Source organism: Chelonoidis abingdonii, chromosome 11, assembly GCF_003597395.2.
Source record: "Chelonoidis abingdonii isolate Lonesome George chromosome 11, CheloAbing_2.0, whole genome shotgun sequence".
Taxonomy (NCBI): Eukaryota; Metazoa; Chordata; order Testudines; family Testudinidae; genus Chelonoidis; species Chelonoidis abingdonii.
Window position 1 is genome coordinate 37,235,627 of NC_133779.1, and position 27,340 is coordinate 37,262,966.

At 57.3% G+C, this 27,340-nt stretch overlaps 1 protein-coding gene across 2 annotated transcripts; it reads right to left on the reverse strand.

The window, feature by feature from the left end:
- Positions 1-855: 855 nt before the first annotated feature.
- Positions 856-27,340, reverse strand: LOC116825171 (transducin-like enhancer protein 1). Of its 2 annotated transcripts, none has more exons than XM_032781059.2 (21): positions 27,296-27,340; positions 26,015-26,157; positions 25,139-25,278; positions 24,389-24,452; positions 23,666-23,710; positions 17,663-17,725; positions 17,392-17,433; positions 14,146-14,332; positions 13,301-13,317; positions 11,253-11,357; positions 10,958-11,002; positions 10,343-10,498; positions 8,830-8,968; positions 6,807-6,991; positions 6,646-6,722; positions 6,070-6,319; positions 2,929-3,176; positions 2,626-2,773; positions 2,350-2,500; positions 1,659-1,735; positions 856-1,384 (listed from the first exon to the last, which is right to left on the reverse strand). In XM_032781059.2, exons 2-21 carry the CDS (start codon positions 26,036-26,038, stop codon positions 1,277-1,279), a joined length of 2,271 nt encoding a protein of 756 aa, XP_032636950.1. In that variant the 5' UTR covers positions 26,039-26,157; positions 27,296-27,340; the 3' UTR covers positions 856-1,276. The 2 variants fall into 2 exon arrangements, with proteins under 2 accessions (XP_032636950.1, XP_032636865.1); XM_032780974.2 differs by having other exon boundaries at positions 17,359-17,433.

A 27,340-nucleotide genomic window follows, 5' to 3' on the forward strand; every position in this document is an offset into this window, starting at 1 on the left:
CTTGCGAGGGGCAGGGCCTGCCCCTCACTTCTTGCAGGTGACTGAAGAGGAGCGAGAGAGAGTTCTCTACCCCTGCCCACGGCGGCTAGGGATGGGGACTGCTCCCACGCTCAGAGCATCGGGAGCTTCGGCCCCCAGGCAGCCAAACACAGACCCTACAAGCAGCCCTCTCCCCTCTGCACCTGTAGCAGCAGAGGCACACAGGGGAGGCCTAGGGAACATTGGCACCAGCCCCTGGTGCCCGCACATCTTTCTTTAGGAGAGAGGGAAAACCTGAAGCAGGACAGGGGCCCCTTCCAGCTGGGGCGCCATGTTCCCTACCTACGCCATGAAACCAGGGGATTTGCCTCCGGTCAGTTACATGGCTCCTGCCCAAAGCCAGCTACGTAAGCAGCAACCTCCACGCCTGGGAGCTCTCAATTCCATACAGATCAACCCTCTTTTACAGGCATGGGGCCATGTACTCCACTGCACCAGGTGGAAAGGGGTGGGTGGGGGTAGGAATTCCAGCAAATCTCAGCCTTTCACCTCCACCCCGTAACCGAGTAAGTGTCCACCCAAGCTGCGGGGTGATGGAAAATGAAGCCCATGCAGGAAAAACGATTCCAAAATCGCTTAAGGCTCAACCTCTTGCTAGGCACTGCCATTATCCCTGCTTCGAGGCAGTGGCGGGGGGGGGCAGGCGGCAGAGGAAGGATCTCTCAATACACCATCACCCCCGCTCCACTAGGAGCTGCCGGGGGCTACCCAGGAGCAGTTCTGGTTTGCCAGCCCTCGCTCAGGATTGTTTCGGAGCTCCACAGCACCGTGGGCTGCAGCTCCTTACGGACTTCTAGGCTCACCGCTCTCACAGGGGATTGTTCAGGTGTTTGGTTTTTTTATTAAATACAGCCCAGAAGCCAGACAGCCAGAGGTGGAGTGGCCGCCTCCTTCCCAGCTCAGCCTGGAGCATTAAAAAGAGGAGAAAAGGAAAAAAAAAAAAAAAAAAAAAAAAAAAGTGTCCCCCAGTGTTCAGATCAAAAACCCAAAAGAATAAGAACGCCCAGGAAGTTAGATCTAGGCAGACGCTGTCCCTTCGGGCCGAGAGTGATGATTTCCTCACTGGAACTCCACGGGTCCCCCACTTCGCTCTTCTCTCCAGCTTCGACGACACACCCCCCTCCCCGCTCCCTTCCAGGGGTTCTTTGGAAAGTCACTGCTGTGGATGTTTGTCCATGGGGCAGAGGGGCCAGCTGGCATGGACGCCCGGCCTGTTCCCCCCCCGTCCAGCCACCTTTCAGTAAATGACTTCGTAAACCGTGGCCTTCTTGTCTCCCGAACCAGTCACGATAAACTGGTCATCGGTGGAGATGTCGCAGCTCAGGACCGAGGAGGATTCCTTCGACTGCAAGGAAGAGCACGGAGAGGAGACTTTGCAAAGCAGCTCATTTATGAGGCCGTGGAGCAGTGCAGTGATTTATATTAGCTGGCCCTGAACCACTTAGCAAGGCCTCCAGGGAGACACTAGGCTGTGCTAGTTCAGAGAGCCGACTGCTTGAGGATAACAGATTAAGACAAATTTACTACTCGGCTAAAAATTGGTCTCCTGCTGAGACCGCCTCTCCTGCTGCTGCCCCAAGTTTAACCCCTTGCCAGGGCAAGCAACCCCCTTTGCTCACCTGGAAGATGCTGGCTCCATAGGGCGTCCTCCAGGCGTTCAGCAGATTGTCCTTCCCTGTGCTCACAAACCATTTACCTGTGGCAGAATGTCAGCACGTGAGCAGAACGGAGGGAGAAGTAGGGAGGGCCGCACCAAGCATGTGGCCCCATCCCCAGAAGAGTCACAGGATAGCCCCAGGACAAAGAAGCAGGGGTGTGTGTGTGGGGGTGGGGGGGGATGTCTCCCCACCCCCTGCACGGAACCAGAGTCATGCACCAAAATTATACTCCAAAGCCAAACGAAGCAAAGGAAAAAGGGATTGCTCTGATTCAGGCAGAGCAATCAGTGGATTGATGCCAGTGGAGATACAGGTGAGGCACTCATGCTTCAGGGAATACCAGACTCGCTGCAAAAGGTCAGGAAGGAAGGCTCCTCTGCTTCCTCCTACCCCCACTGCAGAGCTGCTTAGGTGCATGCTGCAGAAGGGGCTGTTCGCCTTCCCCTAGGGGCTCAGACATGGGACTCTGCTGGCAAGAGGGTCCGAGAGCAGAGGGGATATGGGGCTGGGGCAGGACAGCTCCCTCCCACTGCAGGTGGGACAGTGGCATGGCTCCAGAGGCAGGACGCAGGCCTTCACATGGAACCCTGGTACAAAGGGGTTCACAGCTCCGCTCGGCCCAGGCAGCCCACAAGCAACTGGGCGTCCCTACCACAGGAGGCGAATTTGAGGGAGAGGACGCAGCTTTCGTGGAGGTGGAGCTGGTACTTGTCCGGTTTGGCCACGTGCAGGATCTCCACGTTGCTGCTCTCCATGCCAACGGCCAGCCACTCCCCCGAGGGACAGTAACCCAGCGAGAAGATCTGGGGAGAAGGCAGAGTCAGGCCCGAGGAAGCGGGTCCCTGCCAGGCTAGTTCTCTGGAAGAAGGGAGAGCACAGAGCCCACCCCCACCCGCTCGGGTTCTGCAGCGCCCCGTCACCCACCTACCTGGGAGCTGAAATCGTGCTGCTGCAGCTGGCGCCCCTCCCGCAGGTCCCAGCACCGCACCGTGTTATCCAGTCCCCCTGTCCACAGCTTGGTGCCGTCGTTGGAAATATCGATGCAGCTGGCGCCGTCCGTGTGGCCCTGGAACTGCCTGGAGGGGAGAGCGCGGCCATCAGGCACCGTCGCCTGCTGCAAGTTCGGGTCCTGTGGCCAGGGGGCACCTCCCCTCTCCAGCGCTTGCCAGCCGCACCGCATTGCATCCTGGGAGGGATGCCCAGCAGGTGGCAGGCAAACCCTGGTGCTCACCTGACCAGAGTCTGGTTCTGCAGGTCCCACACTACGATGTTGCCGTCGCTGCAGCAGGAGAAGCAGACCTTGGCGTCGGGGCTGATGGCCAGGGCATAGCAGGCGGGCGCCGAGGAGGTCAGCTCCGCCTTGATGCGGGGGGTGGGAGCGGCCAGGTCCCAGATGGACAAGGTGCTGGCCTCCCCGCCCACAATGAGGCTGCGCCCGTCTGGGAGGAGCTTGCAGGAGCGGATGTAGTTGTCGCGGTTCTGGGGAAGAGAGAGGAAGTGGAGCGGAGGGGTCAGCTATGGCTATGGCTCAGACATCCGCTTGAGTCCTAGCCAGTGGCCAGTCACAGCCTCCCAACTCCAGAGGGGACTCCCAGGGAGAAACCCCAGCAGATGGGCTGATGTGGGTGGTGGAGAGAGACTTGCAGCCCACACCCTCTGGAGCTTGGCTTTCAGCAGTGAACACATACACCCAGGGGACCAAGAGGGGGGCCTTGACCTTACTAGCACATGATTGTTAGTGCTTCATGCCCACAGCATTGGCTCTCCCCAGCAGCTGCTCAACAGACACGGCTGGTTCTGGCACACGAACAAGAGGAGCAACCATGCAAGAGCCTGTGGGATAGGGCTCATGGCCAGGAGCAGATTAGTCAGGAGGGACACAGGCCCTTTTCCCAGGTGGGAAGAGCTAGTGGTCAGGACACTGGAGGAGACTTGGAGTCTATTCCCAGCTCTGCCACAGACTCCACATCTGACCTTGGTCAAATCACTTAGCCTTGCCGTGCCTCAGTTTCTTCACCTGTAAAACAGTGACAGCAGCACTTCCCTGCCTCAAAAGTGGTCACAGATTTTTAAGGCCAGAATGGGCCACTATGTTCATCTACTCTAGCCTCCTTCCTGACATAGAACAGAGAACCTTACCCAATAATTTATGTACCACCTACAATTACTAAAATACAGATTTCCCCCTCTCCTGGGTTTCCAATGCAGCTTGAAGTGATCATGACTCATCCTCTTTCTTGTTTATGCATCAGTATCTTCAAGGTCAGCACAACTCCGGGGAGAAGATTTGTTACCAGACTGCTGCCTTAAGGCCAGCGGGAAGAGAGCGCTCCGGATTTTGTTGTTAGAAAGGGACATACTTGAAATCTAGTCAATGTTAGAAAGAGTTCCAGGTACTGTCCCCGCCTCAGTGGCCCCAGAATTCCATTTTCCAGGATGTCTCATTAAACAAGGGACTAAAAGACCCCACAAGCAAAAGCAGAAACTGACTATGGCCAATCCTGCAAACCCATATGCAAGTGCTTAGCTTTAAGCACATGTGCGAGTATTTGCAGGATCAGGGCCTCAAGGACTATATCCAGGGGAAACAGTGAAACTGGTTACCCACATCGCTGGCAAAACAGACCGACTCATTTCCTGTCTGCAATAGTAATCAGTTCACCATGTCCTAACATCTCAGCAAGGGAATTCATTCTCACCAGATCATAATGAATCCGGACAGAGCTCTGAAAGCCACGTGCACCCACCCCGATGCACAGGTCTAAGCTGGACTGTGTGTGTGTGTACCATAGTTGTGCGTGTTCACACAACACTGGGCTTGTGTGTGTTCCTCAGTTGGGGTGCATGCTACTGAAAGATTTTTGCTCTTTGTACACACATAGAATCTTTTATCTAAGAATCAGAGTGCTTTATAATACCACTTTTCATCCAAAATCTTAAAGCATTTGACAAAGGAGGTCAGTATCATCACCCGTTTTACAGATGGGGAAACTGAGGCATAGGGAGGCAGCATGACTTGCTTGTGGTGACCCAGCAGGCTAGCAGCAGAGCACACGACAGAACCCAGCCCCCTCCCAAAGACCCAATCCAGCACACAACGCACTAAAGCCATACTGCTTGATTCAAGGCCCAGCTCTCTAAGGAAGTAGGCTCAGTTATATTAGCCCCAATTTACAGATGGGTAAACTAAGGCACAAACATTAAGTCATTTGTGCAAGGTTTAAAGGGAGGTGAAATTTGCGGGCGGGCCAAGACACGGAGCAGGGTTTAAAATCTATGTCCATTATTTTTTTTAAATGACTCACTGGGACAGAAATGCCTACACGCTACTGCCAGAGGATGAAATGCACTGACGGGGAGAGACCAAGACATTCTGATGACGGGGGGGCCAGGGAAGTACCTAGACAGAGATCCCCAGGCTGCTAGTGGCCACCAGTGGTCACACAATCCTTTGCACCCAGCACCATATCGAAGTACCAAGTGGCAAAGCTGCTGAGCCCAGATCCTCTTTGTGGCGTTTCTACTGAATTAACTTCCTGTCTTAAACCCTCGCATTAGCCCAGTGGCCATGTCCCACCTGAAAGGCGGCAGCTAGAAGTGATGGGATGAGGGGGAATATTCAGGCTAATTTGCAGACAACTTCCCATGTGTTTCTCTGGGTGGGAACTTTGCACCTGCAGTTCACTGGGTCTCCAGAAGCACCTCCCTTACTCATCTCGGGGAGCTGCTTAAATACAAGATGCCCATTGAAATGCTTCCCTAAACCGGACACACCCATGTGCACCCACAAACACTGGAGGCTGCATCCAGCCTGGCAGGGTCTGTCCCCCCCGAGGCTGCAGTGGAATTCCGAGGAGGTAAAGAACATAGAGACGCCAAACTGGGTCATTTAACCCAGTATCCGACAGCAACCAGTACTAGAGCATCAGGGGAGCGTGTCCAGAACAGGACAGCTGGAGTGATCCACACCCGTCTTCCCCTCCTGGCTGTCAGAGGTTTAGGGCTGACCCGAGCATGGGGTTGTTGCCCTGGCCATCTTGGCTAATAGCCATTGATGGACTTAACCTCCATGAACTTAACCAGGTTCAAAAAAAACTAGATATTTGGCCAGAACAACATCCCCTGGCAGTGAGTTCCACAGGGTGATTGTGCATTGCACTTCCTTCCATTTGTATTAAACCTGCTGCCTACTAATCCCATCAGGTGACTCCTGGGTTGTGTGTGTGATGTGAAGGGGTAAACACCACTTCTCCAAATCACCTTCTCTACACCCATCACGACTTTATAGCTCTCTCCCATATCCTCTTTCTAAGCTGACCTGCCCTAATCCATTTCTGCTTCTCTTGCTCTGCCTTCCAACCCTTCTCCTTACCAGGCAGTCCAGCTGCGCCACAGCCGTCTTGGTCCCAGGCTGCCCCACGTCCCATACCTTCACGCAGCCCTTGCCCCCCGTGTAGACGTGCCGGGTGGAGTTGCTGATGGTGACGGCACAGACCACCTCGCCGTGGGTCAGGGTGTGGAGCTGGCGGGCATGCCGGGGGATGCTGGTGCCAACGAGGGCGTCGGGAGGGAAGGGGACCGGCTGCATCTGCCCGTCGGCGCTCACGTGGAAGGAATAGGCGCTGCAGGGGGAGGGAAGCATCAGCAAGACCAAGTCTACTGCGCAAACTGGATCCGGTTCTCCCTCCACTCCCAGAGGACACATGGCATTAATAAAAGCCCAGCATCAAACCCAACGCCTCCTCGAAGCCGGGGGGCTAGGGGTGATTTAAAGGGAAGGAGCCTGCTCAGAGCCCACTCAGCATCTGCAACTGGATCTGCTTTGCCATCCAATGCCCCAGACTCTCACTTGGCCAGGGCTACGCTCAATATGGAGCGGTGGCACACAAGGAGAATCCCCACTCCTGGCACAGCCCACATCATCTCAGCTGGCGTGTGCAGCACTTACGGTTTGCCTGAGGTCCCTGCCTGCATGCCGGCCGACAGCCCCGGGACACGCATGTGGCAGTGCGGGTCGTAGCCGACCTAGCCAAGCAGAGAAGAGAATTCCCTTCAGCCACCCGCAGGAGGAGGCCGGCTGCCGTCCCGCCATCCCCCCAGCACACTCACCAGAGGGGAGCGGCCGTAGCTGGCGGCTCCCACAGCCGCTGCTGCCCCGTTGAGCTGAGAGGACACCAGGTGCAGCCCTGCGTAGGCCCCAGCCCCGGCCATGTCGCCATTGACGGAGGGGTGCGCCATGCCGAAGGCAGCCGGGTAGGAGCTCTGCATGGCCAGTGGATTCCTCAGGCCCAGAGCTGGGAAAGGAGAAAGTCACAGAGATAGAGGAGCAGCAGCAGCCAGGACCGGGGGCGGGAACAGGACCAGCGCTAGGGGTTTGAGCGCCCTAGGCGCACGGCCATTTCGCCACCCCGCGCGCTGGTCCCCCGGCTCCGCAGTCCTGCCTGCGGACGGTCAGCTGCTCCCGCGGCTCTGGTGGAGCTGCCGCAGTCATGCCCGCAGGAGTTCCACCGCAGCCACGCGAGCAGCCAACCATCCGCAGGCAGGACTGCGGCAGCTCCACCGGAGCCACCTGCCGCCCCCTCCGGCAAAATGCCACCCCCTAATAATGCTGGCGCCCTAGGCGATTGCCTAAGCCGCCTAAATGCAAGCACCGGCCCTGGGTGGGAGGGAGGAGCTCAGGGCAAAACCAGGTTATGGTGTGAACAGGCCCAACCTCACTGCAGTGCCTGGAGCAGCATCACTGGCCGCACGCGGGGCTAGACATGAGCATGGCCTTGCTTGGCGCCCGCTCTAGCCCAAGGGAGAGTGGGACCACCAGCTAGGGGTTGCTCTGGCCACCTGCCACAGAGAACGGCACCACCATTTACAGGGGCCACAGAGAGCTGGCTCTCACCGCCACACCTGTGCATCTTGATATTGAGCGACTCCCAGGTCATTGCTGCTTCCCGACGGCCGGATCAGCTGACGCTGCTGGCTCTGAAGCTCTGCCTTTGCCAGCGAGGCAGCATCCCCCAAGGGCTGCGCGTGAGCTCGTTCACAGATCCTTCCGCTGTGCCCTCGCTCAAGTGCCCCTGCACCTTGCAGAGCGGGCAACGTGCTCGAGGGGCACGGATAGGGGAGCTGCCTTGCTGACCGTCAGGCAGCCGGCTCTGCTTTCAGCTGCTCCCTCTTAGCCCTCGCGCTCAGCGAGGCTCCAGCCCCAGCTCTGGGGCCGCCCTATGTCTTTGGGAGCTGATTGCTGGGTACCTGAGCCAAGGTCTCTGTCATGGTATAAATCCCCACTTTGAACCTTAGCGTCCAAAGATGGGGTACCAGCATGAATTCCCCTAAGCTTAATTACCAGCTTAGATCTGATAGGCTGCCACCAACCAGGACTTTCAGTGCCTGATACACTCTGGTCCCCCCAAAACCTTCCCAGGAGACCCCCAAGACCCAGGTCTCTTGGATCTTAACACAAGGAAAGTACACCCTTTCCCCCCCACTGTTGTCTCCCCCAGACTTCCCCTCCCTTGGGTTACCCTGGAAGATCACTGTGATTCAAACTCCTTGAATCTTAAAACAGAGAGGAATGCCACCTTCCCCTCTCCTCTTTCCCCCTCACCAAGAGGCCATACAGATTCAAGCTCCGTGAATCTAAAACAAAGAGGAAATTCACCTTTCCCCCCTCCCCCTCCTCTCTCCCGGAGAGAGAGAGAGAGAGATAAACACAGAGAGCAGGTTTTTCCTCCCCCCTTCTCTCATCAATTCCCTGGTGAGTGCAGACTCCCTCCCCTGGGCTGGGTACCTGAGCCAAGGTCTCATTCTCCCAGGACAAGGCCTCTTAGAGCCACTGGATTTGATATCGCAGAGGTGGAGGAGGCAGCTGCTGGAGCATCCTTTCCTCATCACACGACTCCACCCTAGCTGGGGTGCCCTGTCCCAGGAACGGCCCATGGTGCCACCTCTCAAGACATGGGAGGCATCAGATGGGTCTAGTCCCTGCACCAGGGCGGGCCAGAGCCAGCAGCCCAAGCCCAGCCTCCTGGGTCACCACAACAGGCTGATTTGCATCCAAGTGCTGAGTGAATGAGTCTCGCTGCCCCCTGCCCCACGGTCACCGTAAACTCCGTCCTCATCCCCAGCCTCCCACTACCTAACGAATCCACTGAGGCCTTTGCTGCCCCTGGGCGAAACTGCTGGGTGGCACTGCTGCTGCTGGAGCCTGGCACCGTGGCGTCTCCTTGGGAAGTCGGGGTGCTGGACTTCAAACCGGGAGTTGCAGCTTTCTCCACCTGCAAAGGAGAGAGACTCAAAACTCAGCTGGAGCAGCAGCCTGGAAACCCCCCGCCCCCATAGGCACCACCTTCAGCCAAGGCTTTTCTGGGCACCGTGGGCTCCAAACCCCTCCCACCCACAGCACTGCAGCCCTCGGCTCCAACCTGGCAGCCATCCAAGCCTCTGATTTACTGCCTGGTTGGGAGCAGAAAGCCCAGCCTGGCTTCCCTCCAGGAGCCCTGGCCCCAAAAATGGCTGGGAAATCAAGATGCTCCCCTGGGACCGAGAATGGGGAGACAGAGGGCTCTGTAGGGCGCTAGTCTAGATGAAAGCCTGGCATTGGTTTAATTTCGGGTAGCTGCATGTTATCGCCACGCTGCCCTGGCACACAGGACCCCAGCAAGCCAAGCTGGCTCTGTCCTTGCCCCCCACGCACAGGGTTTAGCACAGGAGCCTGGTGCAGTGGGAAGAAGGACTCTGTGACAGGCCAGCAAACCCACCTCACCCAGGGCAGAGGCCACTGCCAGAGACCGCCGCTAGGACAGCGGCTGCATGAGATGGCCAGGAAACACTGCCCTACTCTCTCCTCCTGGAGAGGGCAGCCTGGATCTGCCCTTGCAATGTCCTGCATGGCTGGCGGGGTGGACTCCTCTCCAGCAGAGCTCTCCGAGCACCGGTGGGCTGCACTCGGGGCTCGCGATAGGCAGAACAGCTCCACTCCCACAAGCGGGGGCACAAACTGCTCCGCTAGCACGAGGCAGAGCAACCCAGCTTGTTACACCGAGGAGGCGGGCAACTCCAACCCAAGCCCAGCACTTGCTCCTGCTGGCAATCAGTGCAACGGCCAACCATAATGCCCTGCCCGCTCCTGCCCCCCAGAGAGAACAGGCAGCCAGTTTCAAAGCCCTGAAGTCTGAGCAAAGCCAGACCAGCTGTGCCTAGGACACGCCTGCGTTGCAAGGGGGACAGCCTGCGTGGGCACACTGGGATTGCGCTAGCTTGCTACACGGAGCGGAGGAGCTGCAGCAGCACAGGGCAGTGGGGTCCGTACCTAGGGGCCTGGGCAGGACCGTGCTGGGGGCAGCTAGCCCGTGCTGCTGCGGCCACACTGCTATTGCTAACCCACTCAGAGCTAGCTCGGATACACCGACGTGTGCTGCCATCGCCCCTCGGAGCCCCCATTCTGATCTCGCTCCACCCCATGGGAAACCGACGTCAGGACGAAACACGCAGGTTGGCACCAATGTGAAATCAGACTCCGGCTCAGCCTGGCCGTCCCTTTTCGTGACAAGGGGAGTGTGCTTCCTCCCCACACCCTACTGCTCCCTGGATAGCAGGAAATCAATAAACCAAATCAAACACACACCCACCCGCCCACCCCAATCACATACTGTGGGCTGGTCCTTGCTCCGGGATGGGGAGGTGCTGCTGGACGAGGCCATGGAGGTAGGACTGAGTGGCACAGCCTCCTTCCGCTGCAGCGGGACCTTGTCCACCCCGTTCTCACGGGAGGAGTACGAGTGGACACTGTGCGGGGAGGAGGGGTCCTGTGGGACAGAGAGAGAGAGAGATCAACCAGCCTCAGGTGGGGGGCTCTGGCTGCTAACGGGTACAGGAGCCAGGCACCTCCCACAAAGCCAGCAGCGAACTCCCTACACCGCCAAAGGCAGAGTGAACTAGTGGTTAGAGCAGGGCTGGGCAGACTGGGCCTCTGAACTCCTGGGTTCTGCTCCCAGCTCCAGGAAGGAGTGGAGCATCGCAGATTAGAGAACTAGTCAGACTCCTAGATGCTCTTCCCAGATCTCCGGGTCTAGCGATCCGATCAGGACTCCTGGGTTCCACTTCCAACCTCTGCTACACAGTAGTGCAACCTTAACCTCTGAGGGCCAGTTTTGTCTTCAGTAACAGGGCCAGGCCCTGCCACAAGGAAGGTCTAGAGCCCACCAGACTGAACTGCAGCCCATCTAAACGCCGAACCGAGCCAAGGCATGTTCCCGAGCACTGACCTCATCCACCACCAGGTTGTCCTCGCTTTTTTCCGCATCGCTGCCCTGAAACGCAGAGAGAGGCGCGTTCACACCCAGTAGCCGGCACGGCCCCACGCACGGCTAGAGACAGGAACCAGGCTTTATCCCAACGAGTCAGGGCACCGCTTAGGCAGCATCCCATGAAGGCCTGCTCACGGCTCGGCACACACAAATCCAGCCTAGAAAAAGGAGCAGTAGAGGGGAGAGGCCCCCCATGACCTCCTCTGCCCCAGGAACACACCCCCACCATCGGCAGCTGCAAAGAACCACTCACGTAGTCCGTGACGAAGTCCTTCTCCTCGGCCTTCCTCTTCTTGCTGTTGCTCAGGTACTCCGAGATGGCTCGCACCCGCTCCCCGTTGGGCAGCGCCAGGGAGCTCTGGGGAACGAGATGAGGAGCAGCTGTGTTACAAAGCTGATACTGCAGGCCCAGGCTAACCCCACATCACCACCAAAGAGGGTTCTGCCCCCCGCCCTCCCAGCAGGATGGACAGGGATAATGGCAGAGCCCCCTACCCTCCACCCCATGGTGCACAGGAGACGTTCCCATGAGGTCGCTGCCTTAGGACAGCTGGACTCTGCTCTGCCCACTTGCTCACGAGAGACCGAAGCCACTTAACCCTGCCCTAGCTGCATCTCAAGCAGCACGAGATGAACTGAAGCTCTGTTCGCCTCCCCCACTAACCCCCAGGACAGCAATGGGAGTAGAGCGTAAAGCCGGAAGGGGGATCTGGCCAGGAGGCGACCTCCTGACTCTGGGGCATGCGCCTGCCCAGGGCAGCAGGAGCCTCTAGACCCAGCTGCCGGGCAGTTGACAGGCCCACACCCGCCCCGCATTGGGAAGTGGTTCCTCCAGACCAAGCTTAGGTCCCAGCTCCAGCTCACAGCAGAACACGGGGGTGGGGGCAGCGGCAAGAGACTGGGTCAGAAAGACACAGGAGTGAACTGAGCTCCATGGCCCCCAGGGCTCCGTTGGCAGCTTGTGGCCACAGCCCCCCCGCCCCCAGTTCCCACTAGCCAGGAAGCTGGGGCCCCAGAGGTTTGTGCAGGGCAGCAGAGCAGGCTGGCTGTGGGGAGGCACACAGCAAGCTTTGCAATCTGGGAGATATCCCCCGCCCCCGGATGTGGATACTCCCAAGGCTGCTGGACCAAATGCCGTCCTCTTTCCCCTACTGGCAGGTCTCTGGGCACCCCCCGATTGGTGGGCAACAGGTGCATTGCAGGAATGGCTCCAGTTCCTCAGTTAGAACCCACAGCTCTGCCCTCAACCCCAGGTCACAGTGCCCCAGGCTTTGGCCGTCTCGGACTCGGGCACCTGGCAAGTCAGCTGCTCCTGCCACCCCAGCTCCAGCCTGTGTCTACAAGGCAGCTACCGGGGGCAGAGGCAGAAGGGGAGATCTAGGCTGGAAAGGTTCCCAAGGGGGTTAGTAAGGCACTGGCAAGTCCCTGTCTGGTCTGTGGCAGCCGGGGGGACACCTAGGAATGCCACTGGCAGAGATAGGAAACCGCTCCTCCACTCCGATATTAGCAGGACTGCTGGCTTCCACTACTTGTATGATATCCCTCTACCTCAGTTTCCCCATCACTAAACCAGGCATAAACTTCACCGGCTGCCCACGCACCCGGGGCTGCTGTGGATCCAACACTGCCCTGGCATCAGAAAGGCGATCCCAGCCCAACTGGAGTCAACAGGAACTGCACCCGTGGGGCTGAGCTGGGGCCCCACTCTCTGCACAGGGCATCGAGCTGCAGAAGTGGGAGAGCAGAGGTGGCGGGCGAAGGAAGAGGGAGATGAACCCGGCAGCCCAAGATGGGGAAAGTCTGGATTGCGGGGACCGGGAGGGCTGCCAGGGTCACAAGCTGCAGCAGCGCCAGCCCAAACGGGAAGATTTTGCCCAGCTCTAGCTCTAGACATGAAGGGTGCGGCCCCTGCCCCCCAGAACCGCTTTCCAAGGGGTGCGCCGCTTCCAGCCCCCATGGCGAGCTAGAGGGCGGGTTCATGTGAAGCCCCTTCTTCCCCTCATACGGGGGTGCCACGCACTGCCTCCCTCCCCAGGCAATGTGGGCGGGGGGCAGGAAATATTCAATCCACCATGACCTTGGCTGCCTGGCAGCTGCACGCAGCGAGGATGCTGCTCGAGGTTGTAACCCCTCTTCCGCCAGACTCGCAACCTCCTCCCCCGCCCCGCCGGGAGGAAACCTTCCCCCTCCAGCTAAAAGGAAGCTTTTAAAGGCTCCCCCAGACTCCCTGGCCAAAGCCTTTCGCAGCTGGAAGGAAGCAATAAGCGCAAGAGGAGGAGGAGGAGGAGGAGTACTACTTACGGGACCCAGGTCTCGCTCTGTCTCCATGGCAACACGGATCAGCAGCAGGGCAAGAAAGGGAGAGAGAAGAGGGTGCTGCTTTCAACTCCGAGCCCCCCCCCCACCCAGCACACACATGCTCTCCTGCCCCCCCCATTCCTCTCATGGGGAGGCAGCATCTGCTGCCACCCACTTCTGCAGCTTGTGGACAGGACGGGCTGCTAAGCTGGTCCCTGAGACCGGCCCGGCATGTTACTGGGGCGCATAGGGTGGGGGGTCAGCTCCCAGGATTTAGAACCCAGACAGTGGGGAGGGGACCTTCCCCTTCCTTGCTGGGGGCATATCCTGCACCCTAGTGTGCAACCCAGGGCAGAGCCCTCCGCCCCAAACCCAAGAGTTCGTTGCACCCCCTGCTAGCGGCTGGGGAGTTCCCCCAGGGTGGAGGAGAAGGACTGCTGCCTGAAATTGGCTGAAAAAGGCCCTCGCTGTAAGAGATCCCCTGCTGGCAAGGACCCAAGGGAAACTCAAACCCCCTCCCCACCACCCAGAGGGCCCCATCCACCGATGCCCCACCCCGTGCCCAGTTGTGCTCTGGAATGACTGAGGCTGAATCTCTACTGTTTCCACCCGCAGCACTTCGTCCCATCCAGTCGCCAATCCCAGTGCAAGAGAGCAGGGTGCCCAGAGAGTCTGAAATGGCCTTTACACTCTGTCCGAGGCTGGCCGGGATGGGGTTTAACCCCAGGGCTCTGCTCCCCCTGGCCAGGCGTACCCCAGGCTCCCTACTCTGGAGTTCACCATCTCAACAACTGGGAAGTCAAGGTCAAGATTCCCTGCTCTCCCAACCCCCTTTACCCCAGCTCTACCTCTGTGCTCGCTGTCGTGAAGTCCCCTGTTGTCCTTCGGGAGCAGCTGGCCCTGAGCTCCCAGGGCCCCGGACAGAGCCAGCAGCCCAGAGGCTGCACCGATGCTGGCGGGCTGCATGCTGGAGGGGTGAGAGGTCAGCGGGATGGGAGGGGCGTGGTGGGACAGGTGCTGCGCCTGGAGCTGATGCTGCGGAGAGAGAGCGCGGAAAGCCGGGCGGATGAGATGCCAGTGCCTGCTTTTCCTCACCCTGCCCTCAAGGGCCAGGCCAGCCTCGCTGACGCAAGGCTGAGAATCCGTGCAGGCCACGCTCTCCAAGAAGCTGGCGGCAGCGAGACGGACAGAGGCTCACTCCATCCGGGAAGGAACCAGAGGCCGCTGTCTGACAGCAGTCGCAGGCTGGCCAGGGCCCAGAGGAAGTTTGCCTGGCCACTGCCACCCATGTGGTACCAGCACTATGGACAGAGACATCAGTCTCCAGGGCTCTCAGTCCAGCCCCTGGCACCACAGCCGCTTTAAGAAATAAAGGGAGAGGTCAGAACTACAGCTGTGGAAGGACATGAGTCTGGGCCTTTCCTGAAGAGGGCTCTCAGGTAACATCCCAGACAGGGAAACAGCGGCCAAAATAACCTTCCTGCCTCCGCCGCAGCTGTCTTGGCTTCCCTGTCTTGGCTTCCCCCGGCCACCTAAGATATCACAAGCCAGGAGCCAGGCTGGGCTAGCAGCGTGATTCACCATACACAATAATCCTGCGCTTCAGCCAAGCATCGCTTTCTCCCTTCCTTCCAAGCGAGTTTTGGATGGCTACTGTTGGGAAGATGGTGGAAAGAAAATCTCTTCCCAATAAGGCCACTTGTCAATTTCACTGCAAACCAAAAAATAGACCCCAAACCCATCCCTTTCTCCAGCTGAGTCCCTAACGGTCCTTTACAAAGTCAATTACAATCCACTTTGCATTCTGCACACCTGACTTTCTACATTTCTCTCCGTGGGGCCAGAGGAATCTGTTTCACTCGCATTTTTAGGGCTGAAACACCCAGGTGGCAAACTACATTACAGAAGAGTCTGTTTACACTGCAACAGAAAGCTTGTCAGAGAAGCACCTTGCTTAGCGTTCCTTTTTTATAAGATCGTTGTGGGGGTACTTGATTTTTTTTTTTTTTTTTAAATCACAGTATGAATCTGGAGTCACAATACAGCTTGATTGTGTCCTCTCAAGTAAAAATAGGCATGGAAGGATCAGATTTTTGTTGGTAAATATTACTGTGTCAATATACACACACATTTTCCATTAGTATTGCTGGAAACACTTACAAACAGGCCAAGTAAGAAAAATGCTCTTTTGTGAAGTCAGTGTTTGATTTAAGAGTTTTTAATTCGTATATTTTGACACGTGAGGTGATGTTGGTAGTTTGTGTTTTAATGGTTATAAAGCTTTAACTTTTTGATTCTCAGCATCTACTACCAATTAATAAGTATTGGCTATTCCATCCATAATTTCCCACAATGGTGAAAATATAAATATATGTAAAAAAAGGAAAAAATGCTTTAAGAGAATTGATACTATTCATCAAAATGATATATAAAAATATTGAATTCTGCCAAGCCTTCCTAAGAAGTGTTGATGTCTGTGGCTAAGTAACCCCACAGAATCCTCAGCACCCAAATCTATTAAGCAGCAGTAAAATAAATACACACACCAATTATCCATCTCTGCCATGATCCAGCTCCATCATTTTTAATGTATTCCTCCTGAGCAGCGCTCCTCTGCCTCACCAAGGTATGCAAGTGCTAACGCTCTTAGATCCTCATTTGGGAGATCCCCTTCCCCGCACCCCCTATTCTCCTGCACCATTTGTCCTGCTTCTCTGTCACATCCAGGTCTCTAAGCCTCCAACTCTCAGCTGCGTTCAGCCTTCCCATCACAGCTTGTAAGAGCCAAGCTGCCAGCCCTCCCCGCCGCCAAGGATCCATAATGCTTCCTCGTCTCCTGTGCTGCACACTGGCCTCTGCGAACGCCACATTTTGTTCCAGACGCTCTGCTCGGCGTCTCATGCCCCCAATCCTTGGCACACCGTGCCAAATCCAATTACCCTGTTCCATTATCATTTTCACAGCCCTACGTTTAAAGGCTCTCATAATCTGCTCATTAAGTGCGGCTATGGAGCAAGTTGTCACCGCTCCTTTATTGGGCCTCGCTTTCTTCCTCCTGTTTTATTTCTGCCAGCATCTCACATGCTTCCCCTCCGCTCTCGGCTCCAGGACAGGATTATGCTTCCCTTATCCTCCCACCACTCAGTACAAAATCCCCCTCCTCCCCCGAAGTCCCCAAGACGGCCGGCTGTGTGCCTCCATCCACCCACCCACCTGACCGGCAACCGACCTGACACAGAGACAGCCCTCCCAGCTTCCCCCCCGACACACATTCACCAGTTTTCAAGGGGGCTCGTCAACCCACGTCCCTGACCAATAGCTCTTCTCTGGCCAAGAAGGGGGCAGCCCAACCTTAAAACAATCCTAGGGTCCACGCCCAGTGGGGATTGAACAGGGCTGGTTTAAGGCACTAGCCTGTCTGTACTGGAGAGGGGGCAGTTGACGCTCAGAGGGCATTTCCAGGGAGTCTTTGGAGGCACGCGTATCGCTGGCATTTCAGGAAGACGAAGAGAAAGGACCCTGCCCTCCAGTGAATGGCACATCTCCTCGGCAGAACACAGGTGTGGAGGACCTATGGAGTAGCTATAGCACTGGCCCTTTAAGAAACAACACCCACCTCCCCCCAAATCTGCCCTGCACAGGGTTCCCTGAAACTCGGAGACTCTGCTCCCCAGGGGTCAGGGCAAATTTTAAAGGGCCAGGAACGTCAATAAAGCATATTAGGATTCTACCCCCTGCGATGGGCAGGGAGGGAAAGTTGGAGAGCAGGAGCTGTAGCAAGTTAGGGAAGCTGCTTCCCACCTTGCTGTTAGATGCCAGAGCTAGTGGAGTGCTCCCCTCCCCACTGAGCTCATTATGGGATAGAAGCCACATATCACCCGAGGTCCCAGACAGGCACTCCGAGATGTAGGAGAGGCATCACCCAGTGCCAGGCAAGCCCACATGGACCCCGCCTTGAACAGGCCAAGAGCCCTCCCCATGGCTCCGGGGGCAGGAGACCGAGTTAAAACCCTGGACGGGTGGTACACACTGTGGCCAGCAGCGGGGGACGGTCCACATACCCCGATTGCCGCGTTCAACTCTGCCATAGTCACCTGCTTGGCTCGCTCCACTGCCTGGACCACTTGCTGCTGATGCTGGGAGGAGACAAAATAAAATAAAAATCCTCCCGTCACCTTTAAAAAGCCAGGGAAAGGAAGTGGTATGACCTGACCCTCCCCAATGCGCAGGCAGAGGTGCCTGGCTTGCCCAGAGGTTGAGAATACAGCTTGGGATGTTTCAAGCCCTGGCTGGAGCCAGACCCGCTCAGACAGCCTGTATGATCCCACACACCCCCTGCCTGCGGGGACAACAGGTTCACCTCACCTCTTGGGACAGGAATGGGATGAGCTGGGCACAGATGACGTTGAGCCGCTTGGCGATCTCTGTCTGGAAGGAGAAAACATGCAAATGTCAGCGGCACCTGTGAGCTGCTCCTGTTGCACTTCCGTTCCCCCACAGGCTTGGGCCCCTAGGCAGGGCTCACCACGGTGTGCAGAAACCTTCAAGAAACACCCCCCCCCCCACCTTTCCTGCCAAGGGCTGCCCGGTGGCCTAGCCTCCAAGCCAACAGTGATCTGGAGCTAGGAGGCACTGTGCCCATTAGAGAGCCCAGGAGGAGGAGCTCAACCCCCTGTGTTCTGACCCTATTCTAACACAGGGGTTACCTTCCACCTCTAGGATCCCACTTCAGCCACCAAACTTAAGCCCTGTTGTGCCCCATCGAAAGCAGGGCCGCCCAGGGGGCCCCACGAGAATATAATATTCTATAGTTTTGCAACTTTTTTTTTTTAATGGAAGGGGCCCCCAAAATTGCTTTGCCCCAGGCCCCCTGAATCCTCTGGGCGGCCCTGATCAAAAGCTTCAAGCATGTCACGTGCAGATCCGCTCATTGCCAGTGCAGCACGGCTGGTGCTAAGCAGTTACCACGTCCCATCCCAGATTTGGCTGCATTTCAAACCGAATTATACACAGATGGGCTCTCCCAGCACCAATGAGTTCTCACATACACACACACCATCTGCAGCTCAGTCGCTCCCCTCGCCAGAGAGGTAGGTAGGTATCACTCCTTCTTATTGAGGGCAAAACAGAGTGCAGAGCAGGGCTGTGACTGGATGTCCCACTTTTATAGGGACAGTCAATATTTCGGGCTTTGTCTTATATAGGCGCCTATTACCCCCCGCCCCCGGCCTGATTTTTCACACTTGCTGTCTGGTCACCCTACTTGCTCACAATCGCTGTGGCGGAGCTGTGACTAGAACCCTGGAGTCCTAGACCCCCAAGTCACCTCTACGGCCTCTTCTGCTGTCAATGTGCATGCGTGATGTCCCACGCTCCCCATTTAGCGTTACAGGGTGGGCAGCTCATGCAGCCACCACTCAGAGTGCAGCAGAAGCCAGTGTGACATGTGGATTCTCCTGCTCCATGGAGCAAGCGGAGAGCCACAAGCCGGACAAGCGTGCAGGCTGCCGGGGCTCATTTCTTCCTCGGAGAGCTCCCTGGGAAAGGGGGAGTGTTGGGGGAGGCAGGCTGTCAGCTCTCTGGGACAGAGCCCGTTGTTTGTGCAATGCCCAGCGCAGAGGGGAGCTGCTCCAGAACCGGGGCTCCCAGACGCTGCTGCAAGCCAAATACATACTAGTTCCCATCCCCGGCGGAAAGAGGACTCCCCAAAAGCCACTTACACACCAAAGCCCATCTAGATGGAGGATGTGACTCCCAAGTGAGCTCTTCATTCTTTGCTGCATCTGCGGCCCCCAGGGTAGGAGACACACTTACCTGCTTAAATACCCAGCTCTGCCCCCTCCCTTGACAGCCACTCTCTGTCCTGCGGGCTCCTTCCAACCCAGGCCCTCCAGACCCAGCAGGAGTCCTGCTGCCCAGCTACAATGAATGGGGGAAGGCAGAGGAACCCCTTCCTGAAAGGACACCGTGTGATCCAGAGAGCACCTGGAGGGGACATGGGGGTCCTTACTGCAGGGGACGCCACTCAGCTTCCCTGGGAAACCAAGCAACGGTCACCCCTGGAAAGGTGAGGAACAGAGCTCCCTGCACCCCAAGGCTGATCCAAGCCAGTCCCTGCAGGCTCAGCCTGCTCCATGTTCACTGCTCCTCCGGCCTTGGGGCAGGAAGCCCACAGCATCTCAGAAGCCAGAGCCGAGCATCCAGACCAGGTGCTGACATGTCTGCTATGTCCTATCCCAGAGAAAGCTCCCCCCAGATCCTGAGTGCAACCATCTCCCCATGACGGACAGCTAATGAGCCATGCACCACCAAATTTTGGTGATAGCATCCTGCCCCCTCCCATGTCCTGTCAAGATGCTCACCCCCAAAGTCTCCAAATCATTCTCCAGCCCTGCCGAGTGCTAATTGATGCTCTTGGTGGTTTGCCAGGAAGCCCTGGAGAGGTGCTCTCGTTACAGCTGCTGTTTTTCTGCAACACTTGAGTGCCACAAGCAATCAGAGGGCCTGAACGCAGGAAGAGAGCAAGGGAGGGAGAGAGGACCGCACTGCACTTCAGTCAATGCCCCAGCTACGAAGTTGGGCAAGGCCAGACAAAGCCTCCCCCGCCAACGTTCCAGCTTCAAGCAGCTGAAGAAAGCGGTGAATTAAAGGGACAGGAATCCCCTCAAACACAGGACGGAAGCCAGGCTGGGGTGACCCTCACACCCCCCACCCCACGAATCAGCTGTGGGGAGGGCATTCCAACTGAGGAACCCCTTCCCAGAGCTGGTTCATTCACACTGCCCTGAGGCCTCCTTCTAGCATGACCCAGCTGTAGGGGAAGGGAAGGGTACCTGGCACCCCAGCTCTCACCAGCTTCGGGCCCGAAGCAGCTCTGCTCTTCTCAATGCTGGAGTGAAGGCAGCTGCTTCTAAGAAGCCACCACAGGCAGCGCAGGATGGGAGGCAAGCGGCCTCTGGATTTGATTCCCAAATCCAGAGATTTGCAGGGCCCTGGTGGGGGCATATGCCCGAGAAAATGACCCACTACAGCCCACTCAGAGCACGCTGGGCAGGATTCGAGCAGACAGAGAAGAGAACATCAGACCCACCCACAGATGGCCAGAAAAGGGTCCCCACGTCTGTGGGAGTAATATGGGCCCGAAGAGATGCTCAGTACCTCCCCCTTTATCGCTATCTAATGGGGTGACCCTCATTCGAGCCACGTGCCGAGGGGGGCTACTGGAGATCAGTCAGAGGCCATGCAGCCTAGCAGATAGGGCACCAGATTGGGAGTCAGGCCAGCGACCTGGGAAAGTCACCTCCCCTCTCTGGACCTCCATTTAGACTGCAAGCTCTTCTGGGGAGGACTGTGTGTGTCCATCCAGCATCTAGCAAAGTGGAGCCCTGATCTCAGCTGGAGCCTGTAAAGCTGATGATCCTGTCCTAGATCTCTCTCTCTCATGAAAAACAAAGCCAATAGCCATGTGCTCTTTGCATTCCCCCTCCCCTCCCCCAATACACACCAGCCCCCAGGAAAAAAAAAAATTGGCAGTAGGTAGTTTCTGGGAAGGATTTAGCCATCTCCTGGGGCCAGCAGTGATGGATTCTCCTTCCTAATGCACTGATGGGCAGCCAGCTCCTCGGGGAATGCTGCCTCCAATTCGCTGCCGCTCGTTAATGTGCAATTTACTGGCACTTTAACGCTCTCAGCATGAAAAATGATCACGCTGTTTTCAGGGCTTTTTCTCTCCCCCATCTCCTTTGCTCGCTAGTCTGGGTGGAAAAGTCCAAATCCAGGCAGATTTGAGGGTTTTTCCTGGTACAAATAACATGCCAAAAAATATCATCTCGCCGGGATCTGCCTGCATCTTCTCCCGCCTGGACAACAGCAGGGTTTATGGTGCTACATGGAGCAGCCGTTAAAAGAAAATCCAGCTCCTCCAGCCGCAGTGCAATGAATCCCCTGTTGAATGCTTAGGGACCAGGGCTTCCTTCCCAGTCCAGGAGCCGGCCAGAGAGAAGAAAGCCATTCCAACAGAGCTTGGCCCGCACCCACCAGCCTCTTCAAAGCTCTGACACAAGAAACAGGCACACGACACAAGGGAGAAACCAGGCGGCCTGGGGAGAAGTAACGGCTTAACTAGAGCGTCACGCCCGGTACTGAAGAGTGGCCAGGGTTAAAAGGGATTGGACAGGTCGGTTGAGAGCTGGTGGGATACAGAGCCTTTTGACCGGGTTGCCAGTTCGAAGTCAGCCGGAGAGCAGCAGTGGCAGCGAATCCCAGCATGCCATAGCGACGCCAGAAGAAGTGGATCGCCGTCATCTCGTTCCGAATGGACGGCTGGGGCCAATGCAGCTACCCCCAGCTTCCTGGCTGTCTCAGCAGAAGGGCTAAGGATGGAACGGCACCAGTCCCTTGCAGCTCAGAGAACTTTGGTCCCCAGCCCCTGAAGACTCCACCTGGCCAGGAGGCAGCACGGCCAATCCCACAGTAACAACCCACTGAGCGCTCGAGACAACGGAGTTTTGGGATCTTTCTCTGAGCTTATTGAGAGCAGGGCGGAAGACCCAGCTCAGCGAGAAGCGCTTTGGGTGGGCTCCTCCTTTGGCCAGCCCATTCAGCCGCTCATCCTTTTTATTAACGAGACTCCTTATTGAGCATTAAGTTAACGACGCGCTCTTTATGCCAGCAGCTAGCGGCGCACGATAAAGCAACATAAAATAGGGCTTGTGTGGGTTGGCAGAGGCAGAGGGCCAGGGAGGTGGGAGCAGACAGCAGGCCCGGGGCATTAGGTTGCCTGCTGGAGAGGCGGGATGGGAACGGGACAAGGTCCAGAGGAAGGCTCCACTTGGGACGATGAGGCAGCCGTGCAAAGGAGAGGTTCTGTCTCCCCGCAGCACCGATAAGCTGCAGCCTTCGGCGCGGGCAGCTCCCATTTCTCACACGAGGGCCATTGGCTGTCAGAGCGCAGACTTACGGGCCCTCGTTAAAAGTGCAGACAGCACGCTGGCAGGTGGCCAGCGGCACCTGGAATCGGCAGTAAATACTGCTGTCTGCGCAGCGCTGCGAGCGAGCAGCCAGATGAAATGGGGGAGAAGGGGGAGCAGAGCTGTGTCCGTTTCCCTTCAGCTCTCACTCTCCCAGTTGGCCTTTTCCTTCTGCTGGAAAGGCAGCAGAGAAGCAAGCCGGCTCCGCAAAGCCAGGGCAGCCGTCAGTGCAACCCAGAGCTAAGGCTGCCCCACCACATCCCCCAAGGCTCCCGAGGTGAGGGGGAACAGCCTAGTCTTGGCTGCAGCCAGGTCTCCAAACCACCCACAATCCTGGCACGAAGCTCCCAAGAGAGACACCCGTGCAACAGCTGGCCAGGCCGGGGGTGTGGAGTCCACTAGGGTGGGGGCGAGGCGGAAGGGATGGGCCGGCGAAGGCACATGCTGCCAGACTCCTATGCAGCCTCTTTAAAAATAGATGAGAAGAAACCTTCTGTCTCAGAGCAGCTGGTATCCCAGCGCACACTGCAGCGCGGGGGGAGAAGGGGGAGGCGAGGAAAGCCTGATGGCTTCCAAGGCCCTGGAGTCCCCTCCCCACATCCACCTCTGCTCCCACACGGGCTCCCTGATATAGAAGCCGCATGACCACTGCGGGTAGCAGGGCAGATCTGGTAGCAATGGGAGAAGATCCAACACTTGGCCCTTCCTTGGCATCACAGGGCCTCAGGACACTTGCCAGGCCCCCAGGCAGCCCCGGCGTAGCCACTCACCGGAGCTCACCAAGAGGCTGGTAACGAATTATCTGACAGCTTCCACCCCAACTTGCACAGCTCAGTTCTCACCGGTCTTCCATTCATTGGCTGAGTGCCCAAGGGCTGCCTGGCTTAGCTCAGGGGTCCCACGGCGCCAGGTCCCCAGACTGGACAAGCAGAACGGCAGCGAAAGTCAAAGCCTGCCTCCCACAAGTGCTTGAGCACGCAGGCCCAAAGCCCATCTTCCCCGCATGCTCGCTGAGTTTCCCCAGCACCAGGCAAAGGCTCAGTGGATGCCCCTGCCGCAGGGGCACATGAAGACCACCTCTGTCGGCCAGAACTATCCCCATATTGCAGAGGGGAGGCGACATCGAGGGACCATCCCAAGGGCGCTAGGCAAGTCAGTAGCAGAGGTGGAAATGGACTCCTCCACTCTAACTTCGCAACAGTGGAGCTGCCCCCATCCCATGTAACATGGGAAAGGCAGGGTGGAACCCACACCCCAAGCTGTGTTTTGCATAAGGAGAAAAACAGCCGGGTTGGGTTTATCTGGGACGAGGATGGGCTATGAAGCAGGAAGCAAGGGTGAGCCCACCGAGGGCTACCACAGGCAGCTGGCAGGAAGACCAGGCATGCCGGAGACTCACCTGTTTGTGCATTTCGATGTTCAGGCCGTAGGACATTTCATAGTACTGCAAGGGAAAGAACACGGCGTCACTAAGGGAGATGCACAGCTAATGAGCAAACCACCCACTGCAAAGTCCTCTCCAGCACAGGCGTGCGAGGTCAGCCTGACCCCGAATTCCTGCATTATCGGGACCTGCTGGGATCAGAAGATACTGCCCCAAATCTCTCTGCCAGGCACGCGGCGAGCTCTCCCCAGCCCCCCACCCCATGGAACAGAGAAACAATATAGCAACCAGGACGGTCGTCTTCAAACACAGGCCCCACGTTCTAGGCAATCTCTGCTGCTCACTGTCTGGCTCGATTTCTCTTCCAGCAGAGAGGAGAGAGATGGAAAAGGGAAACTAACAGGCAGATTCTAACCCCTTCCCCTCCCAACTCCAGCAATAAGAGCAGAGATGGGGCTGTACCCGCCTGTCAATTCCCTCCCCGCACAGCTTGGGGCCCAGTAAATCATCAGACCAGCGCTCCCTCCCACCCTTTCCAGCAGCAATAACACGCGGCTGAAAGCCATCAAAGCAGAGCTCAGCCGCACTCATCTCATGAGTGAGGTCACCCAGCCAGATCTCCGGGGGGAAGGCGCAGCAGCCCAAGTACAAGCCGGTAGCCAAGGAAACCCAATCCGGCTGGTCTTTCGCTCGCTCCGAACGCTAGGAAAGGGGAGCGCCACCCCACACCCCGCTCACCATGACATAATGTCGCTGGATTTCTGTTTTTTCTGTTGCCAGTTTTTCACATTCTAACTTCAAGCTGTAAAAATAAAGAAGGAGAGAGAGACCCCCATCCACCACCCCCCCACCAAGAGAACAAGGGTTAGTCGGTGGCACAGAAGCTTGAGTTTAAGACTTATGCAAAACTTTAGTCTGCCAACCTCTAGCCCAGAAAAAAGAGCGACTGGGCAGAATCCATTCCAGTCCCATCTGCCAAGAGGTAGGGAACTGGAAAAGGGGGTGGGGGTGGGAGGGGATTCAGGCAGGCGCACAGGAAGGAGTGTGTTGCATGGGCTTCCGTGCTCCAAGGAAACAGGTTGCAGGAAGTTTGAATGTTCCCTCATCTGCTTTCCAACCGTAGCAGACTACGGAGCAGGGAGTGCATTTAGGGATTGCTCAGCCTGGCAACAGAACAGGCAGGAATCTGGACCTGGATTACCAGACACACAGGGGGATGGCCCAGGCCCGTGTTGGGATAGAGTCGAAAGCACAGGAGCACTAGACGGGCTTTTGGGCAGCGCTGCCCAAGAAGAGCATTTCAAGGAACCAAGGTGGCTTCTTACACTCTTGCTACACGTATGGCTCAGTGCCCGTGCCGGCGTGGGGTGCCACTTCCCAGCCACCTAGACCTAATGCCCAGCGTGGAGATAGAGGAGTATTTTGCGGCCAGCCAAGTTAAAGTGGCACCGTTTCTCGCTGGCGCGGTGGGGCTTGGCGGCATGTTACCTGTGGTATTGGTTTTGCAGGAACTGGAATTCCTCCTTGATCCGGTCCAAGGTCTCTGGGTAGGTCAGTTTCAGGGACTGAGGGGTTGTGGAAACTGTGCCGGCAGCTGCCGAAGCCACTGCGGGTGCCTGGAGATGAGCCTATGGCGGAGGGCATGGAAGGAAGAGGGCAGTCACCGCATCGTGACCATGCTATTCACGCAGCCTGCAAGAACCAGGCTCTCGGGAGGGGGACAACGACCGCAGAATCCCCAGTCCCAATTCCTGGGGCCACCGGCCCCACACCTGACCGTCACAAGGCAGAGACAGAGAGCAGGCACTAGTGGGAAGGGGACAGCTGAGGGAGAACGGACACAAAGGAAATCAGCTCCTCAAAGGGCGATCCTTTGCCACCTTTGGTCCCAGCTCGACTGCCAGGGTTTAATAGCCAAGCTGGAGAAGATCAGCACTAAGACAAACGCAGGCCGTACCATCAGAGGGGTCTAAACCCAAGCTCCATCTAAGCCCTCGCACGTACGCAGAAGTTGCACCAGTTTTAAGTGGATTTAGGTAAATCAGCGCAGCCCTCCTGTGTAAACACCGGTCATTCAGTTTATCTTAGATCCTCTTCCTAAAAGAAACCGGAATAAGCGTGTCCACGCTGCCTTTCGCACCGGTTTAAATTCACACTTTAAGCTATACCAGCGGGACTTGCATGCAAAGGCAGAAGCACAGATACTTGCAACAACCGCTTCCTCCCTCTCCTAGGTGGTGCAATCCAGATAGGGCGGCCTGCAGGGATGTGGTGGGGAGAGGGGTCAATTTAGCGCAAGTAAGGAACACCCCAATGCTGCTCCACACTGGGCCTATGGGAACGGAGTCTAACCGGGGCACTCACCGGGGGACGGTTTTGGGGGAACATCTTTGGAGCAAAGCAGGCCTGTAATCCCAGCGTTATCTCACTCCACCACTCCCGTCACCGGGTCCTCTCTCAGGGCCCAGGCCCAAGGAAGCCGGCCAGCTCCAGCACGGTTACGGCCTCTGAAAGAGACAGGGACAGTCATGTTCCAGCCAAGGAAACTCAAAGGAGGAGGATCCTCTTCATTCCTTCCCCGCCAAACCCCCACTACCACCAGTAGTGCTACACCGGCCACAGAGCCATTGCTTCTCATCTTCCCTCATCCCGTGGGAGGAGAAGGTGAGATCCAACCAAAAAATGCTTCTTAAATTTCAATAGGAAGGTCTCTGCCTTACACACCCCTTCTCTATGCATCCCAGTACAACAGTGCCCTCAGCCAGAGGTCCCTTCCTCAGCCCCCAACAAATCTCTCACCCATTGGCCCACCTATTTAACAAGCCCACACTCACTCAGCCACAGACTCTCAGGATCCAGTTCACCCTGATCTAAATTCCAGCACCACCAACCCAGACACTCCTCGCCCAGCTCTGTCATTAAGATCCCACCTGCCACCCTGCACCCGAAGCACCTGGCTGGCCCCCCATCACTGAAATAGCTAGGCCCACCGGGCTTGGCTCCCGTGGTTCCCTATGCACCCCCTAAGTGCCTATGTCCCGTCTATGCACCCAGCCTGCAAGCACCTCTGCCAGCCCTGCCCAGGGGAGGAACTCAACCCTCTTATGTAGGTCAGGCCATTGACACAGACTGCAAGGCCCTCTCAGGCAATGCCTCTTCCTAGCCCAGACCCATGCAACACCGCCACGAGTATATGTCCATGCATGGCCATGAGCTGGCAAGGAATACAGCCCCCGCAACCCCAACCTTGCAGGCTCCCCTGCTCCTAAAGCAAAAACCCAGCACCCTGGGCATCCCCCCTCTAGTGCCCCCTCCATGGCCACCCTCGACAATATTCCCCACTTACGGCCACCCCAGAAAAAGCGCTCCACCAACGTCCTGCCTGCACCCCAGCATGCACCCCTCCCTGGCAAGCCAGCAGGCAACCCCCTCCCTTGCACCTCCAAAGAGTGTCCCCTCCCTCGCCCCCAAGTGCCTTCACTCCTTCTCCTGCCCCCCCGAGAACGTGCCCCCACTCCCCAGCTCCCCCCCTCCAACCAAACAATGGGCCCTGCCCCTCCGCTGCAGGTAGAGCCCGGCGGGCAGCAAGCAGCCCCGCCGCCCAGCTCCAGCTCCAGCTCCAGCTCCCGCCCCCGGCGGACTCACCGCGCCGCTGGCCCGGGCGGCTGCACCCAAGCGCGGTGGGGCGGC

Excerpts from the sequence above, each read along its gene's own strand:
- LOC116825171 (XM_032780974.2), bottom strand. The coding sequence starts at position 26,038 with ATGTTCCCCCAAAACCGTCCCCCG. Across the intron at positions 6,723-6,806 it reads GCTACGGCCGCTCCCCTCTG|GTCGGCTACGACCCGCACTG; the intron begins GTGAGTGTGCTG and ends CTGCTTGGCTAG. Across the intron at positions 2,501-2,625 it reads AGCACGATTTCAGCTCCCAG|ATCTTCTCGCTGGGTTACTG; the intron begins GTAGGTGGGTGA and ends CCTTCTCCCCAG.